Source organism: Podarcis gaigeae, assembly GCF_964106915.1.
Source record: "Podarcis gaigeae genome assembly, chromosome: 11".
Lineage (NCBI taxonomy): Eukaryota > Metazoa > Chordata > Lepidosauria > Squamata > Lacertidae > Podarcis > Podarcis gaigeae.
Window position 1 is genome coordinate 6,654,312 of NC_139687.1, and position 18,520 is coordinate 6,672,831.

The 18,520-nt window shown below is 44.5% G+C and overlaps 1 protein-coding gene across 2 annotated transcripts in view; it reads right to left on the minus strand.

Annotated features, from left to right (window-relative positions):
* SLC28A3 (solute carrier family 28 member 3) overlaps window positions 1-18,520 on the minus strand; it is a 46,871-nt gene that overhangs the window by 14,808 nt on the left and 13,543 nt on the right. For both annotated transcript variants that reach the window (XM_083702026.1, XM_083702027.1), the window contains exons 5-10: window positions 14,354-14,543; window positions 11,830-11,974; window positions 9,863-9,976; window positions 4,393-4,470; window positions 1,843-1,923; window positions 278-358 (exon numbers count right to left, since the gene is read on the minus strand). In XM_083702026.1, coding sequence (XP_083558152.1) covers window positions 278-358; window positions 1,843-1,923; window positions 4,393-4,470; window positions 9,863-9,976; window positions 11,830-11,974; window positions 14,354-14,543 — 689 coding nt within the window. The remainder of the gene's footprint in view (window positions 1-277; window positions 359-1,842; window positions 1,924-4,392; window positions 4,471-9,862; window positions 9,977-11,829; window positions 11,975-14,353; window positions 14,544-18,520) is intronic.

The following is an 18,520-nucleotide window of genomic DNA, read 5'->3' on the forward strand; positions in this document are numbered from 1 at the left end:
GGAAGGTAAAAAATATGTATTGGGAAGCACTAGTGAAGTGGTGGCTAAAATCTGCCCCCAGGGTTCCAAGATTTTGCCTGTTCTCCAATGTCTTTGCCAATTGCAGACTGTTTAATTCAAGCAGTTCTTAATGGGGATCACAAGAACAAAGGATACTGCTATTCATGACTATGGTGGACATACTTTGCTGGACCATAAAGGGGTAAAGTTTTTCATCTGCCTTGCCCCACTCCCTGCCCTAAAGCTATTAGTTTGTTTTTCCTGTTACACAGCTTACCTGTCCCACAAATATGTTGCCAGCTGCAACCAGAGATTCAACTGGACTCGTCCCAAGGGTTATTTGCATTACCCATCCAACCTAAGAAAAGAAAGATGCAACGCGGAAAAATAATTTCCTGGTGTTCTCAAGCTAATCCACATTTGTGAAATTCTAGAAGCGTCATCGCCATGTCTAGAGGATGATTACACATCTTTCCCAAAGTAACTATTTTCCAGTGTCAAACAAGGAGAGGTCCTTTTGTCATTCCATGTAAACATAATTTTACTGCAGCGCAAGAAATCACAGTGCATGGGGCAGAGATGCAGACAGTTGTCAGGGAGATCCAGCCAAAGTAATCTAAGCAGTACTTTGGAAATTGTCAAGTTGTAGTGTGCTGTTGCAGCAAATCTAGAAATAAGACTGAAATCCCAAGGTGTGGTAGGGAAATGAAAGTGGTTTGACTACCTTATCCAGTACCAACCTGGACTCCTTTCAGCAGGACATGGGAAGGGCAAGGGCTATGGAAGTTTGTGGCAGTGGAGAGGGGGGCATCTGACAATGGATCTCGCTTTCCAAGCCTAGAGCTTTCTCTCTGCTCTTGGAGAAGAATATCTGATGGCCCCTAGAATCTTCTCCCGGAGACCATAGGTTTGAATAATAAATCTGTGTAATGTCACAGGACCACATACGGCACATTACTAAATTCAGATAATACAGCTTGGATAACGTCTCTTACAACTTATGAATATAGTAAAAGAATCTCTAGGGTACCTACATCTGCTAATCTCCCCAGAAACAACAGGCTAGGAATTCTACCCCAACTTTACAAACTTAAAGCTAACCTATCACAGTTATGCCTGATGCTTTCTTCTTCAAGCTATGCAATAGGTTAGTGCTGGAAAAGAAAGTTTGTGCTATTCAGCTCCCATAATTGATGGGTGGGCCCAGCCAGGCAGGTGTTTATCATTACAGGTTGAAAGCTGTACAATTTGGGTTGCTGGGATTTCAGAGAAGAGAAGACAAAGAAATTTGAATGGGGAGTTCACTGGTGAGTGGGAAAAACATGGAGTAAATTAAAAAATAAATGGAAGTGTTAGGAATATAGGAAGCTTCTTTATACTGAATCACAACATTGGTCAATCTAGGTCAGTATTGTCTACACCAGGGTTTCCAAAACTTGGGTTTTTGGACTACAACTCCCACCAGCAAGGAGGACCAGTGGTCAGGGATGATGGGAATTGTAGTCCAAAACTGCTGGAGACCCAAGTTTGGAAAACCTGGTCTGCACTGACTGACAAAGGATTTTGGGTAGGAGTATCTCCAAGCCCTACCTGGATATGCTCTGCTGCTACTGTGGACAAGGAGTGGGAGATCCTTTCTATGGGCAACAATTCATATCACTCAGGTGAGGGCCTGGATTTGTTGGATAGTGGAGGTGAAAAGTATTAAGTTGTTCAAAAGCCACAGAATCAGACTCTGTTGGCACAGAGTGGAGCCCTCTTTGTGTGAGAGACAGAGTGGAAGAGAGGGGTATTCTACAATTCACCAAAAGTATTAGAGAAAGTACCTGGGGGCTTTGTTACCTTTTTAATAAGCCACTGCATGAATCCAAGGTGGTAAAGCATAGACATCACCATGCTGAAGAAAATGACAATAGGCAGCACCTAATTAGGAGAGAAAAATCAAACCATGGTCAAGGACTTTCTTCTTTCTAAACTTCCAGAGAGAAACAATAGGTAGGCACTTCTAAAATCTGAGGATATACCTATGCTACAGCCTTCAGGCAAGCCGAAGACCACAAAAGTACATCAAGAACAAACATAAATACAGACCAGAAAATATTCACTGGCTGCAAAAACTCAGAAGCCTGGGCGGGGAAAAATAGGTAGAAAGATGTGCCTGACAAGGGCATTCCACAGTCTGGGTGCCACAACAGAGGAAGCCCTGTCCCCGGTAGTCAACTCGCCTCATTTCTGAAAGGGAAGCCCTTGCAACAAGGCTTCTGCGTATTATTTTAAAACACAGGCAAGTTCAGACAGCTGAAGATGTGGTTTTTGAGATAACCTGGGCCTAGACCATATGGGACTTCAAAGTCAAAATCAGTACCTTGAACTGCACAAGCAGCCAATGAAACTCTTTACTACAGGCAAGATACAGTCAGTTCTATAGGAACCAGCCAATCATCCAGTACCATATTTTAGCATTCTCTTCAGGGGCAGACCCATATGCAGCAGCCTAACTGGAAGTTGCCCAAGCATGGGTGATTGTGGCAAAAGGATAATTCTTTTTGTGTTTTGTTGTGTTCTTTAAGGAAGGGAGGCCCATAGCTGGTGCCCAAAGTGAAAGCCACGTTAGGCTACAGATATATCTGCATACTAATAAAGGGGTGAGAGAATGAATACCGAATGGAGCATCGAAAGGGGATAGAATGGCAGATGCATGCAATATGATGGTTTAATGGTTGAAGACGCTCCCTGGCACAAATTTGCTAGATGTATATGCAGGCTGGGATTATCAGGTCTTGGCCAATTTTGTCTCGCTGACAATAATCACATCAAGCACGCTTTTGCAGCACCTCTCCATCTAATATTTTTGCCTTTTAATAAGCCACATAAACAATGCTCGGTTCCTTTGTCATTCAGGACCAGCTGCTCTCAAGAATGCCTTTGATAGTGCACCAAAGCACTAGGGCTGCGCAAGGGTGCGCAGGAACACCGAGTGCCTTGAAAATAAAAATCTGCCTGATACATTCCATGCATATTACCGGGACAGAGTCAAAAGCAACTTGGTTGAAAATAAGGTGGAGAAACGTGTTTGTGGCCATCAAAACAGTGAGTAAGCAGGCATGCCCCTCTTCATCCCCCTTAAATCACATATAGAACATGCATTTGAAAAAAACAGACAAACAGGAATCCACCCCTTTGGAAAGAATCCTAAATGAAATCCCAGGTGGTAAACTGGGGGAATGAATTACATTTAAAGGGGCACCTCTCAAAGCAGCAGATTTCAATACATTTGCCAGCCGATGAAAAGGGAGTAATCACAAACAGAAATAATGAACAGGGCTAGGGGATGAGTGGGGGACTGGGAACACTTCATTCTCAGAATGAAGAATTCTGGAGAAAAGTTCCAGAAGGGTTGTAAAAAATGCAGATGAGGTGGACATAAGTGTCTTCCAGAAGGCCAATTCTCTGGCCTGACCTATCTCCTCAATCCAATGGAGAAAGAGCTGAGAGAGAAATGGAATAAGAGAGAGTAAGACCTTGTTGCCTGCTCTCATCTGCTCAAGTACCAAAGAAATGGAAAAAGATTGGTTGCTGGGCAACATCCCCTTCCAAAGAGGTCAAGTATTGCTGGGCTCATCCCTGAGTCTAAGGCAGGAGCGGGGAGCTTGGAGAAAGATTTTATTGATTCCTTTTGTGAATTAGAGGGCACACTTAGGGTGAAGATTACCTTTTTTTCTTTTTCTTTTTAAAGCAGCCTCTTGAGAATCACCCAATAGTTTCAGATTCCTCTTTTGAAACTTATCATTAAGAAAATTGTACCATTAATTAAGGAAATCAAAAGAATGTGTGATAGGGTTATATAAGGGTTATATAAGCAAAAAGTCTAGATTTATGCTGGAGGCTGTGCTGTTGCAGATCATTAACAAAGTTTGCTCCTCTCAGCAACGATAATCATATAATTGTATAGTTGGGACAGACCCTGGGTGTTTTTTAGTCCAACTCAATGCAATGCAGGAATCTCAACTAAAGCACCAGTGCCAAATCCTGTTCCCATGGCTGTGGTTTCACCAGTTAGTAGGAAGAGAGAGTGGGGATCTCATTCATGTGTGTCATTAATTAGATTAAGTACAGAAATATATCTTGTGGGAAGCTGGACCTCTTTCCTCCAAACCCAACACTCTGATCAGTGTATCAAACAATTTCAGCAGAATAGAATTGCCACCATTCCATTCCCCAGCAGAGGACTTGCTTGAAAGGAATGACTGGCTAAGCCCTGAACAGCAATACAGTACTAAAATGAGAAACACACTGCAGCATTTTCTTGCAGATACTACTTGTACATTTCCCAAATTTACATGCCTTTGTGCAGTTGACACTATACCAGAAACGTAAAGAATAACTATTTACCTTGAAGGCAAAGAAGTGGTCAGTGTATTTATCACCAAAGACAAACTTAGAGCCAGCATCTGTGTATTCCAAGAAAGTCTTAAAAGAAAAAGGAGAAAAACTGTTAAAAACAAAGCAAAACACTGGCAAAAAATATTTCCTAGACAACAATGTGCTACAGACGATCGACACACTAAGTGTGAAAATTTGTCAGCATTTTAGTGCAAAATTCTTCCACTATACATGTGTCAGGGAACTGCCATCAGTGCCGGAGGGAGAGAGCAAAAGCCAGAGGGATTCCAGAGAGCATCCAGGGATCGGGAGAAGCAGCCCATCTTCTGGGGAAGAGAATCAGCGTAGCACCAGTGGAGAAGGGGGACAGATGGGGGAAGCGGCGAGGCGGTCCAATGACTCCTTGCCTGGAACCAGCGGGGAGAGTAGGGGTCCTCCGTTGCCCACACCCTCCTTGCGCAGAAGGCTTTCGCGCAGAGAGAGTAGGAGGAGACTAGGTGTCAAAGAGCTTCTTTGCTGGAAGAAGTTTAAGAAACACCCACTGATGGATTCTGCCAGCGATTGAGTCAGCCACGGGTGAGTGGCTGTCCGGACAGAAAAGGTTCACTTTGGCAACCCAGCCAGGTGTTTGCACCCAGCCGGGGAGATAAGCACCGGCTTACGCACGAGCAACCCCTAGAACCATTACAACATGTTATATGTAATTTCCCCTACTATATAGATTTTTCCAAACTGGTATTATTATTATTATACCCCGCCCATCTGGGCAGCTTCCAGAACATATAAAAACATAATAAAATGTCAAACATTAAAAACTTCCCAATACAGGGCTGCCTTCAGATGTCCTGCAAAATTGTGTAGTTCTTTATTTCCTTGACATGTCATGGGAGGGTGTTCCACAGGGCGGGCACCACTGCCGAGAAGGCCCTCTGCCTGGTTCCCTGTAACCTTACATCTCGCAGTAAGAGAACCGCCAGAAGGCCCTCGGAGCTGGACCTTAGTGCTGAATGATGCAGGTGGAGATGCTCCTTCAGGTATACTAGACTGAGGCCATTTAGGGCTTTAAAGGTCAGCACCAACAATTTGAATTGTGATCGGAAACGTACTGGGAGCCAGTGAAGATTGTTTAGGACCGGTGTTATATGGTCCTAGTGGCCATGACCGGTGACCAGTCTAGCTGCTGCATTCCCCTGATATTGTGCAGTTTTGCATGTTACTTTCACACTTTGCATTAGTGTACACATCTCTTGGGGGGAGAAATGCATTGCAAAAAACGGATAAGTGTGTATTTTGAGGAATTTTGAAGGTGTGTTTCAATGCACATATTGTTTTGGAAAATGTGAATTGGTAATTTTGCTCTGAGATGTGAACTGAATCGAATTGCCCCCGTCCATCCCTAGTCCCATCTGGTCTGCCTCAGTAGGTGGATCTGTTGAGAATAATACAGTGGGACTACCTAGTGGAGCCAGAGATGTTGCCAGAGATTATACATGTGGGTGAACTGATGACTGGCTAAGGATGCAATCATAGACTTATTGTGTGCCTATCCATACTTGCGTTTGTCTCGTGATTTCCACTCACAAAGACAGGTGGGTTGTTGTTTTTTCTCCCACCCATTTCCCTGGAAAACCCACTATTTACTGCTTAATCAGAACAAAGATTGATCCACAGAAAGCCAGATTGGCATTTGTTTCGATTTAGCAGTAAAGAGTGAGTTTTCCTGGGGAAAGTGGCAGGACAAAACAAACAAAAAACCGCCTCTTGGGCTCATGACTTGAAATCACAGGACAAACAGCGTATGGATGGGACCTTACCTGGGAGTAAATCCTATTGAGCTCAATGAGGCTTTCTAAACCTGCAGGCAGAATCCTAATCCTGCTCCTGCTCTGCATCCCTGCACATGCACAGCCAGTTGGAAATGATGCTCAAGTCTCTTATACAGCATTTCCATCACATCAGAGTACAAAGAGAAGTGGCCATCATCATTCTTATTTTGTGTTAAGTTGGCCTGAGCTTTTCCTGATCCAAACAACAGTGCTTTAAATGTATAGTCATTATGCAGCCTCAGTGTTTGGACCTGGGTCTTCCAGAGAGTTGCTGGTGTGTTTGCAGTGCTTTCCACTCCCTTCCCACAAAAGCAGCTGCTAGTATAAAAGGTAGAGGACTGATGGTTTTAAACTGATGGAAGCATTGTGAAGCCGCCAGTTAAATGTCAGTGTGGTTAGCTTACTGCTTTTAGAAAGGTAACAGAATGTACTTGTTCTGAACAGCAAATGGAAAATGTTCAAGAGTTGTAGAGCTGCATTGTTATAGGTCTAGTAGTTTGAAATAAATGAACATCATTCACCATAAACAACTCCTTCAGGTACTGTATCTATTTACACAGGTTCATGTCCAGTACATTTCCTTGTTTCCTAAAAATAATCTATGCTGCACTTCCTGCACTTACTTCTTCACCTGACTTTTTTCCTGGCAGGAGAGAAAATATTTCTGTATGTTTCATTTATCCAAATGGTTACAGGTGTGAATCCAGACCAGTGAAACTGTGGGCCTCAAGACACTGTTGGACTCAAGCTCCCATCATCCCCAGTCATTGGTCATGCAGGCTGGGCAGCAAGGTCAATGGTTGTGGATGATGTGAGTTGTAGTCCAACATACAGTGGTACCTTGGGCTACAGATGCTTCAGGTTACAGACTTCGCTAACCCAGAAATAGTACCTCAGGTTTAATAATAATAATAATAATAATAATAATAATAAATTTTTATTTATACCCGGACTCAGGGCGGCTAACAACAAATTTAAAACACTTAATTGATGCTACAAAGAAACAGCATAAAATATGGTATAAAACATAAATAACAATAAAATAAAAAATCAATTTAGGGGGGAAATCCATCCAATAAACATTAGATGATCACCAGGTCTAGCTGGCTAAATTAGTCCTACTTGGGCCAGCAAGGAGACCAGGGGAGAATTAGCTGTGGGATCCCACAGCGGGTAATCTTTATAAAAAGAACTTTGCTTCAGGATGAGAACAGAAATCACACGGCAGCAGCAGGAGGCCCCATTAGCTAAAGTGGTACCTCAGGTTAAGAACAGTTTCAGGTTAAGAACGGACCTCCGGAACGAATTAAGTTCTTAACCTGAGGTACCACTGTAATTGGAGGGCCAAAGGTTCCTCACTCTTAGTGTATAATAATAATAATAATAATAATAATTTATTATTTGTACCCCGCCCATCTGGCTGGGTTTCCCCAGCCACTCTGGGCGGCTTCCATAGAAACCAGAAAACACTAAAATATCATACATTAAAAACTTCCCTGAACAGGGCTGCCTTAAGATGTCTTCTGAATGTCAAGTAGTTGTTTATCGTTTTGACATCTGATGGGAGGGCGTTCCACAGGGCGGGCGCCACTACCGAAAAGGCCCTCTGCCTGGTTCCCTGTAGCTTTGCTTCTCGCAATGAGGGAACCGCCAGAAGGCCCTCGGCACTGGACCTCAGCGTCCGGGCAGAACGATGGGGGTGGAGACGCTCCTTCAGGTATACTGGGCCGAGGCCGTTTAGGGCTTTAAAGGTCAGCACCAACACTTTGAATTGTCCTCGGAAACGTACTGGGAGCCAATGTAGGTCTTTCAAGACCGGTGTTATGTGGTCTCGGTGGCCGACCCCAGTCACCAGTCTAGCTGCCGCATTCTGGATTAGCTGTAGTTTCCGAGTCACCTTCAAAGGTAGCCCCACGTAGAGCACATTGCAGTAGTCCAAGCGGGAGATAACTAGAGCCTGCACCACTTTGGCGAGACAGTCCGCGGGCAGGTAGGGTCTCAGCCTGCGTACCAGGTGGAGTTGGTAGACAGCTGCCCTGGATACAGAATTGACCTGCGCCTCCATGGACAGCTGTGAGTCCAAAATGACTCCCAGGCTACGCACCTGGTCCTTCAGGGGCACAGTTACCCTATTCAGGACCAGGGAGTCTTCCACACCAGCCCGCCCCTGTCCCCCAAAAACAGTACTTCTGTCTTGTCAGGATTCAGCTTCAATCCATTAGCCGCCGTCAGCTTCAATCCATTAGCCGTGTATGTTAGTTTCTGTTTTGCCACTGTGGAGCTGCTTGGAGTCACAGGACTCTGTTTACATTCCAGAGACCTTCCAGGCTGTTGGAAGTCTCACGGGAGACGGATGTGACGTTAGTGCTTTCCTATTCCTTTGTTCCTTTGTTGTTCAGTTGCTCTCTGCTTTCATAGAGAGAGGATGTGTTTTTTGTCTGCGTAGCTTAGAAATAAACTCTTTAGCCATGTAGCCATAAATCTCATCACTTTGATTCTCTGCTGGATGGGAATGTGTCTGAGGCCTCATCAAAGTGATCTACTTTGCTGCTTCCCTTCAGAAAACCCCTCCACTGTCCCACTTTAAGCAGGACACCTTGGAATTACAGAAGACATCCTGACGTCCGATTGGATCCCAGGGTATCCTGTTTTGGCTCCCATGAGAATAGGCCCCCAAAAGACACACCTTTTGGGGGGTTGCACATGTCACCTAGCTCCTTGAGCGGCAGTGTGATATCAGGTAGTGAGCTCCCACCGCGGTGCCACTGCTTGTTCTAAGCTTACTTCTGGGTTTCCTCAGTCAACCTCCGCTGATGTTTGGGGTTGCCCCACTGAGCTAGTGAGTGTTGTTGGGATGCGTCCAGGGAATGGGGGCAAGTCACAGGCCCCCAGCTGGCTCCAGCCCACTGGCCGGCAGCCGGGCGAACTCTGGTCTCCCTTGGAACAGCATCAATCAGTGACTCATAGCTTCAGAAGCCTTCAGAAACTTGAGCACACTCTAATCAGCAGTGTGAATAACTCTTCATAATGGAAGTAGCGGACAGAGGCATATGTAAAGCGTATTTGCAAGCATTTTATTCAGCATAGTTCAGGACAAAGAATACATGTCTGCTCTCTTTCGTGTCCAAGAGCAGGAAGCACAAAAACAAAAGCTATGCACATGGAGGTTCCCAGCAGGCTGTGCTGGACTGTAAACAGGCATGTGACACACAACAGTCTTGCCTGTTCCTTTTAAGGTGGAATGGAACATCAATATCCTAACAAGATTATCTCTTCCCCACTACCATCACCCGCCTTCTTGTCCACCATGGGATGGATCACTTAGATCTAGGTCTCTCTCTTTCTCTGTCCCCCTTTAATGTGACCAGCAGCAGTCACTCTATCACCCAAACGTCACAGCCCCAAAAGACGTGTGTTTGAGGGGTTGGGGGTGTTCTCATGTGAGCCATGTGACTTGCATAGCCCCAAAAGATGCACATCCTGATTTTCCTCAGCAGCACGTTGGAGAGTATGCTTCAGCCCCCAGGATGTGGCAGATAAACCTCCTTTGGGATAGCTCCTCATGGAGCCACTCACATGGGCTCTCTTTCCCCTCCCGCAGCCACCCACACAGCTCTTCTTGCTGATGCATATAGGTAAAAAAAATGGCTTACCTGCACTTGACCACCAAGCCAGTTGAATGCATCGAATCCTACTTTTGTCCTCAAAGTTATTAGTCCAAGAATAAACTGTAATCCTATCCCCCAAATTACTGGTCTCCATACAACCTAGCCATGCATCAAAACAAAGAAAGCAAAAAGAATGACAGGCACTGGATTTAGAATGCAAATTTGACCAATCTAATAGCAATCTCAGGTGCTGAGCATGAACAAGGTTACATCCAAACAGGGCCACTAACAAATATGAAAGCAAAACGTACAGATACAGGGAAACTCCATGATTTGCAGAAGTACCAAAAACATTTTAAAACTAAGGGGACCAGAAGAAAACACCTTCCTAAAACAGTTATTTGAGGATTGAGCATGCTCAATAGCAATGCTGACTGACAATTGGAAAAGGAAAATTAAGGGAGGGGAGTAGAATGCACTTCTTGAACTCCTAGCACCTTGCCATATATATCTTATATATTACGGCTTAAAATTTCTTGTATAAGGGAAAAAAACCTGTTAAAGGCACATGTGTGTATTCGTGTTTTGTGGTTCTAATACTTGACCATTTGGAAGAATTCTACAGTCTAAGCTTCCAGAACATACTTATTTTAGAATATGAAGTATGCCACTATGAACAGTTCTATCCTCTGTTTTGCGGTTTTCTCCCAGATTATGAATCTTGACTATTTTAAAGCTAATGGGGTCAGGTTTGGATTTCATTGTAACAGAACTGGCCCATGAGGGGCAATAAGACTCATGGGAAAACACAAGATGACTGGCTTATTATCACTTGGTGCTTTTACGAATACTATGTGGAGGATTATGGGTTACAATCAAGCCATTAATTGTTCCAGAAAAGTGGTTTAAGTATCAAAATTTGTATCTGTATGCAGTTCCTCTTCTATGTTGCTTATTTCCTCATATACAAAGAGACTTAAAAATCTTAGGAAACAGCTCAGTGACTTGTGGTGAACTAGGGCAGTGGATTAAGGTTATGATTCCAATGAAAGCTTTGGTTCTTGGCGCGAAAATCAGAGTTAACTGATCTTCTTTGGTGATCAGAGAACAACCTTCTATTGTCATCATAGCAGAGATGATTGTAGCAGATGATGTATCCCCCCCCAACCAGAACTCTCAAAAGCTGGGATATTCATAAAACAAGGTGAAGAGGACACTGGATTCTATTAAAGATGCAGTTTGGCATTTCTGGGTATGCTGGTGAACCTTCATTGTGGCTTGTTTCTATTTATTTATTTTTATGCTTTATTGTTCGTAATTATATTTGTACAACAAAAACTCATAATCATCTTTACCAACATCAATCACCACAAAAAGTATATACTTTTCAAGCAATAAATTTCCTTCACGAACATCTGACTTCCCGTCCCTTCCATATTTATTTCTTTTAATATTGCATGATTTTGTTTAGTTGTTTCATAACACACTATTTAGTGTTTCATATCTTTTTTCTTAATATAAATTTACAGAGTTTACTCGAAAGCTATTACCGTATTCAGATTGCAGCAACTATTTTAAAAGTATCTCTTAATGATCCCATTCTAAAATGAAGTTTTGCCTAGGTTTATCTCTAATTCTTTCAGAAGATAGGCTAACTCTGCATATTCTGTGGCTTGTTTCCATATGTTTCCGGAGCCCTGACTAGGTTTAGGGTATTTTCAGCCCTCTTAAACTTAGGCTGCACCTTCAAGATTCTGGTGCAACCCAATCTTTTCCTTCTGAGTGACCTGGCCCAGTTGTGACCATAGGAGATAAAAGCATCTGCCTAGAGTGTTTTTTAATAAATTGTATCAAAAGTACTCACATCAAGCCTTTGACTCCCAAACTGGGTATTTGTCGGCAACAGATACATAATTATTTAGGAATCTTGCTGCAAGTCAGCTCATTCGCCAGGGGTCCAAGTCTGTAGTGTTAGTACATGAAGCCACAGACAAAACAAATGTAGGACTCACCTTCGTTGGGTACTTGGAAAAGATCAGCATCAAGAAGACATACATTATAAGGCCGCCAAAGGAAATGAGTTGGTTGGTTCCTTGTCTGGCAGTGTCAAAGACAAGCCAGCACACGATGGCAGCTGCTAGTGATATCCACACTGCCCTAGGTAAAAAGATTTACAACCATCATCTTGGTCGAAATTTCTTTTCCCTTCAGCTTTAGGCAACTTATTTATATAAAAAATGGTTACATGCCTTTCACCATGGGGCACAATAAAACTAAATCTGGAACAACCACAAATCACTTTCAGTAGCAAAACAGAAGCACTATTCTGGTACCACCCTTCCTCACAAAGCACATATGCTAAGCCAAATGCAGCCCGCCATCTCTGTGAACAGCTGCCCGCCACAGGCTCAATCACTCTCCTGTTTCTGCTACTTGCCTTAGGGTGTGACAGCAGGAGGGTTGTCATGCAGGTCACAACAGATGGCTGGTTGAACCTTGCTCAGTGGTTGAACCTTGCTTCCCACTTTTTACTTGAATGGGATGGGGTTAGTTTGGCTCTTTCCCAACCAGTGAAGGTTTGAGTTGAGGTTATTTCCAGGAAGGTTAAGAAAGCAATAAATTCCACCAAAAATACAACTACGCGTTTTTATGCATAGCTTAGGATGCTTACATCCCATTGAAATCAATGCAGATTAAGAATATAATGCCATGCATAGTGCAATAAGTTTGGGGTTAGACTAAATGGATTTGGGGGCTTCTTCAAGCTTGTGTTTTATATCTATAAGATAGTATTTCTGCAAAGACTGTTCATATAGTCAAACCATGCCCTTCAGGTGAAAAACCTGGGTGCATATCTTCTAGGGTTGCACTCCCACACAAGTCATGTGACCTGTGTAAGATCATGGTCTCAAGAGACCATGCACAAGAGCACAGTGCCCCAAACCACCCATTTTTGGGCACTGCATGAGATTGCGACCCTGAAAAAGTCATTTTTCAGGGTGAAATAGTGGCATGAGATGACTATGCCCAAAGTGGGTGCCGGGCTCTTGCAAAAAAAAGGGACACCCCAGTTTTGCCAGGACAGTTGAGGGGTATGGTCAAACTGCTTTCTTTGTTAAATTAATGCCACTATCTAGGTCTGTTAAAGATTGGCTTTGTTACGTAAACTTGGTCCAAAGTTTCATTATCATAGCAGGTGATGCTTAGATGAGGGGCTAGGCCTCCCTCCCTCCCCTGGCAAGAGCAGGTGTCACACAAAGGCCTCATCTGCTGTCTGTGAGAATCCAAGGCTGTGGTATTGTTGCTCCACCTAAAAACCTAATGGTGTGGCAAGGTCTATTAGAGTGTCAATGCTGTGAACTTTTCATCTTATGCTCACTCTCTATATATTTGAAAATAAACCATATGTCACAAAGACTCCATAAGGCTTCAGTGACCTCCTTTCCAACAAAACCCAACCCAAGGCTGGGACTCCTGTGAATTCCTTCAGCTCATCAGTTGGAGTGTGTGTAACAATATGTTTTAGGATTAAGGTCTGTTGAACTCAGTGGGACTTGCTCCCAAGAAAACATGCATAAGATCAGAATGTTAAGGCCACCTGCAGGTTTGCGTGAATATAGGCATTCATCTTTCAGCGGTACATGACCTTTGAGAGGCATGCCGACCTCTCGGGTTATGTTTCGTCCCACATAAATGTTTTTAAAATACTTTATAATTACCTTTAAACAAATAAACAGATATAAATCATCAACACACAACCCCCCCCCCTATATTTCTTCCCTGTTTACCTACAAACAAGACAAGGCATATATTTACGGCTGCCAAAAAGCAAGGAAAAACTAGTCTGGCTTACTCTTGCTAAGAACGCAAGAACATGAGAACAGGCTGCGGGACCAGGCCAAAAGCCCATCTAGCCCAGTATCCTGTTCTCACAGTGGCCAACCAGGTGTCTATGGGTTGCCCCAAAGCAGCACCTCAGCCAACTTGTGATTCACAGCAGCTGTCATTCAGAGGCATACTGCCTTCGACAGTGGAGGGCGGTGGCATCATCCTAGCTAGTAGCCACTGATAGTCTTATCATCCATGAATGTGTCTTTCAAAGCTATTCAAGTTGGTGGCCATCACTACTCCTTGTGGGAGTGAATAGGAGAGGTTCCCTCCTAGGGGGACTTTGATAACCTTTTGATACCAATGAGCTAAACACTGAAATCTGCTAAGTGCTGCACATCAAACTGCTGTGAAAAAAGACAGTTGCAGAGGTGGCTTCAAATGTTGCCAGATCTTGCCTACCCGTCTTATGGCTATATATATATTGAATTAGACTTCTGCAGGGTTAAGAAGGCACTAACATTTACCAAGAACTAACACCTAAAGGTCCATCCTCGGTGTTCATAAAGCTGCATTTATATTCCCTGCCTCTTTAAAAATTAATAAATCAAAGTGGTTTCAAAGTGTGATTTCAATGAATACATTATGTGATGATTATTAGCTAGAGCAACTAACTCATCTGCAAAGAAAGGAAACCAAAATATTTACCATTTCAGCCAAAACCATTGGGTATCCAGAAACTTTCCACAAGGGGAAAGCGATTCTGCGATTCTGTCCTCATATCTGGCCATCAAAAAGTCCCAGCAGATGAAGAAAATGCCCAGGATGGTGAGTACAAAGAGGGCCAAAGCTCTGCGAAAATTCAAGATACAGGCCGCAATTACCATGGCCAGATAAGCTGTCATGGAAACAAGCATAGTCATAAATCAGATATGCCATATATGAGGCATGCCCACTGCGTACAATACCTGTCCTCCCTTGTTTCCTCTCCCAACAAAATCCTCAAACATCTTTGCTATAATTATCCAAGCCTTTGTTTGGAAAACAGCACTTCAAACAGTGCTACTTGCATAAGCCAGTGCACTTATTGATGCAATTTTCCTTTCCATTTGAGATAAGCAAATGCTGGGGGAAGCATTCAGTGGAAGAGCAACTGCTTTGCACACAAAAGGTTCTAGGTTCAATCCCTGACATCTCTAGTTGAGGCTGCGGAAAGAATCCTGCAGGAACCTGCCAATCACTGTAGGCAGCATTGAGCTAGAATCTAGCTGCTAGATGGACCCAATTCATCTGGCTTGGCTTAAGGCAGCTTCCTATGCTGGAATGCCGGGGAAGAGTGAGGTCCAGCTCCGAGGGCCTTCTGGCGGTTCCCTCACTGCGAGAAGCGAGGTTTCAGGGAACCAGGCAGAGGGCCTTCTCGGTAGTGGCACCCTCCCTGTGGAATGCCCTCCCCTCAGATGTCAAGGAAATAAACAACTACAGTGGTACCTCCGGTTGCAGACGGGATCCTTTCTGGAGCTCCAGTTGGATCACTAGGTTTCCGCAACCTGAGGGGCTGCTTCTGCGCATGTGGGTGTGTGGCGGCAGACCACTTCTGCGCATGCGCGTAGCATGGTAGAGCGCTTCTGTGCATGCGCACGAGGTGAAACACTTCCGGGTTTGCCACTTTCGCAACCTGAAGTTTACGTGTAAGCCAAGATGCTACTGTATCTGACTTTTAGAAGACATCTGAAGGGAGCCCTGTTCAGGGAAGCTTTTTATGTTTGATGTTTTGTTGTGTTTTTAATAATCTGTTGGAAGCTGCCCCAGGTGGCTGGGGAAACCCATCCAGATGGGCAGGGTTTAAATAAATTATTATTATTATTATTATTATTATTATTATTATTGAGGAGGGAGGATGGTGGAAGCATCCTTACCCATCAAAGCAGAAATGCAAGAACTGTAGACTATCAGACTATCATGAAGTATTTCAAGGAGACCTGGTCAGTCTAGGGCAGGCCCAGCTACCTGTTAGACCACAATCTGTATTCTGGTCCAGGGTAAAGGTAAAGGTAAAGGGACCCCTGACCATTAGGTCCAGTTGTGGCCACCTCTGGGGTTGCGGCACTCATCTCGCTTTATTGGCTGAGGGAGCCGGCGTACAGCTTCCGGGTCATGTGGCCAGCATGACAAGCCACTTCTGGAGAACCAGAGCAGCGTACGGAAATGCCGTTTACCTTTCCGCCGGAGTGGTACCTATTTATCTACTTGCACTTTGATGTGCTTTTGAACTGCTGGGTTGGCAGGAGCTGGGACCAAGCAACAGGAGCTCTCCCCGTCACGGGGATTTGAACCGCCAACCTTCTGATCAGCAAGTCCTAGGCTCTGTGGTTTAACCCACAGTGCCACCCGCGTCCTAGGTAGGTCCAGGGTAGGTTCAGTCATTTGAATGGAAGCTATTTTGAGGTTCATGGAAGAACTTTGGAAGAACCAGAGGCTCTAATGAAAGAAAAGCCATGACTTAGCAAAGCCAGTCTTTATTCTGTAATATAATGTGATCATTTAAGACAGAATTGGCTCCCATTGAGGGACTTTCATGATTTGGTAAAATGGATACATTATTGGCTCATTTCCTCCCATGGTATATTTAAATGAGGAAGTCTCTGCGATCACCAGTAAAATAAGATCTGTGTTTCTCCTCTGCACACAAGTGCCCAAGTCCTTCAGACAACAGCAGAAGTGATTATGAAAAGGAACCAATTATTTAGAGAGGCCTTTTCACATATTTTTCTCACTATTTGCCCCAGAGTCTGTGTTATGCAAATAGCTAGAGACATGCAAACTGAATCCTTAAATATTAGCTCCCATGGTAAAAAATAAAAATAAATAAAGTGTGCTTTGTTTTGCACTGTGAGGCAAGTGCCTACATGTGGGGTAATGTGAGATTAATGCATGGCGTTTCTGCAATACTTTCTTCGTTGTGTTTTCATTAAAGATTAAGGTGGGAGGAACCACCTTACTGATCCAAGTGCAAAAGGTAGGAATGAACAGCCAGCTTTGATAACTTCATTTTACAACTTACAGTGTGAACATGTATTTACTCCAGGAGAGTTATTACAAAAAGGGGTTTACAAAACAATATTGCTGAAACATACCGTATTTTTCGCTCTATTGGACGCACCAGACCATAGGAGGGGGAGAAAAAGAATTTTTTTTTTCCTGTTCTCCCCCTCTAAAACAAGGTGCGTTCAAGGTGTGTTCAAGAGCAGGTCAGGGAACAGCGCAAAGGCTGAGTGCAGCCTTGCCGCTGCCCCCCGAGCTTGTGGGGCTGGCGGTGGGGGGAAGCGCTGCTTTCCTCCACTGCCAGCCTCAAAGATCCGTGAAGCTTTTGGAGTGCAGCTGCACTCTAAAGGCTTGAGGCTTCAGGGACATCCTTTGTAGCCTCCGCAGGGCAGCGGGGTGAAGGCTTTGCGCAGCCATCCTGAAGCTAGAACAGCGAGACGGAGGGCTGCGCAGCACCCCGTCTCGCTGCTTTTGCTTCAGGGACAGCCTTTCAAGCCTCCGCAGGGTAGCGGGGTAGCTTTGCGCAGCCACCCTGAAGCTAGAACAGCTTTGGGCTGCAAGCTGCTATCCGCAAGCCTTCGGAGCCCGGCGGGAACTCCCGCGGGCTCCACAGGCTTGCGGATAGCTTCCTGAAGCCTGGAGAGCAAGAGGAGTCAGTGCGACCCCTCTCGCTCTCCAGGCTTCAGCGAAAACCTGCATTCGCTCCATAGGACGCACACACATTTCCCCTTCATTTTTGGAGGGGAAAAAGTGTGTCCTATAGAGCAAAAAATATGGTAAGTTCATTTACCTATCATGATATCAATGCCAGTATGGCTTCATGTTGAGATAAAATAATTACAAACCAACTGTGCTTTTGAACGCATGAACATTTGGGGGTTGACCTCTGCTGAGTCAGACCCATTGGTCCTTGTAGCTCAATATTGTCTACTCAGACTGGCCATGGGTCTCAGCGTCTTAGATAGCAGACATTCCCAGCCCTACTAGAGAGAACATGAATTGAACCTGGAATCTTCATGCAACCTGGAACCTGCATGCAAAGCAGGTGCCCTAACAATGATTCTCAAAATGTGGGAGGTTCAGGGAGCCAACAAGTTTTTCCAGTGAGCTTTTGGGGTAATTTAGATAATTTAGGTTGAAATCCTGTACACACTTGGGAGCAAATCCCATCAACAGGACTTCTGAATAGATATGTGTAGGGTCACACTGTAGTTGGTTTAGAAGTAGGTGGCAGTCTCTTGAAATCTTACAAAGAGATTTCAAAGAATCAAAGTATTTGTACAGTTGGAAGGGACCACAAGGATCATCAAGAAGTCCAACCCCCTGCAATGCCGGAATATTTTGCCCAATGTGGGGCTCAAACCCATGACCCTGAGATTAAGATTCTCATGCTCTACCAACTGAGCTATACTGAAAAGATGTATATCACATCAAGCCAATTTGGTGCAGTGGTTAGAGTGTTGGACTAGGACAGAGATGGGGAACCTGTGGCTCTCCAGATGTTGTTGATGTCCAACTCTCTTCATTCCTGATCTTTGACCACGCTGGCTGGAACTCTAGACTGGCTGGAACTCGTGGGACTCTAGACTAGGTCTATCTCTAGACCACGCTGGCTGGAACTCGTGGGACTCTAGACTAGGTCTATCTCTGGATTAGGATCTGGGAGGTAAAGGTAAAGGTACCCCTGCCCGTACGGGCCAGTCTTGACAGACTCTGGGGTTGTGCGCCCATCTCACTTAAGAGGCCAGGGGCCAGCGCTGTCCGGAGACACTTCCGGGTCACGTGGCCAGCGTTGACAAGCTGCATCTGGCGAGCCAGAGCCGCACACGGAAA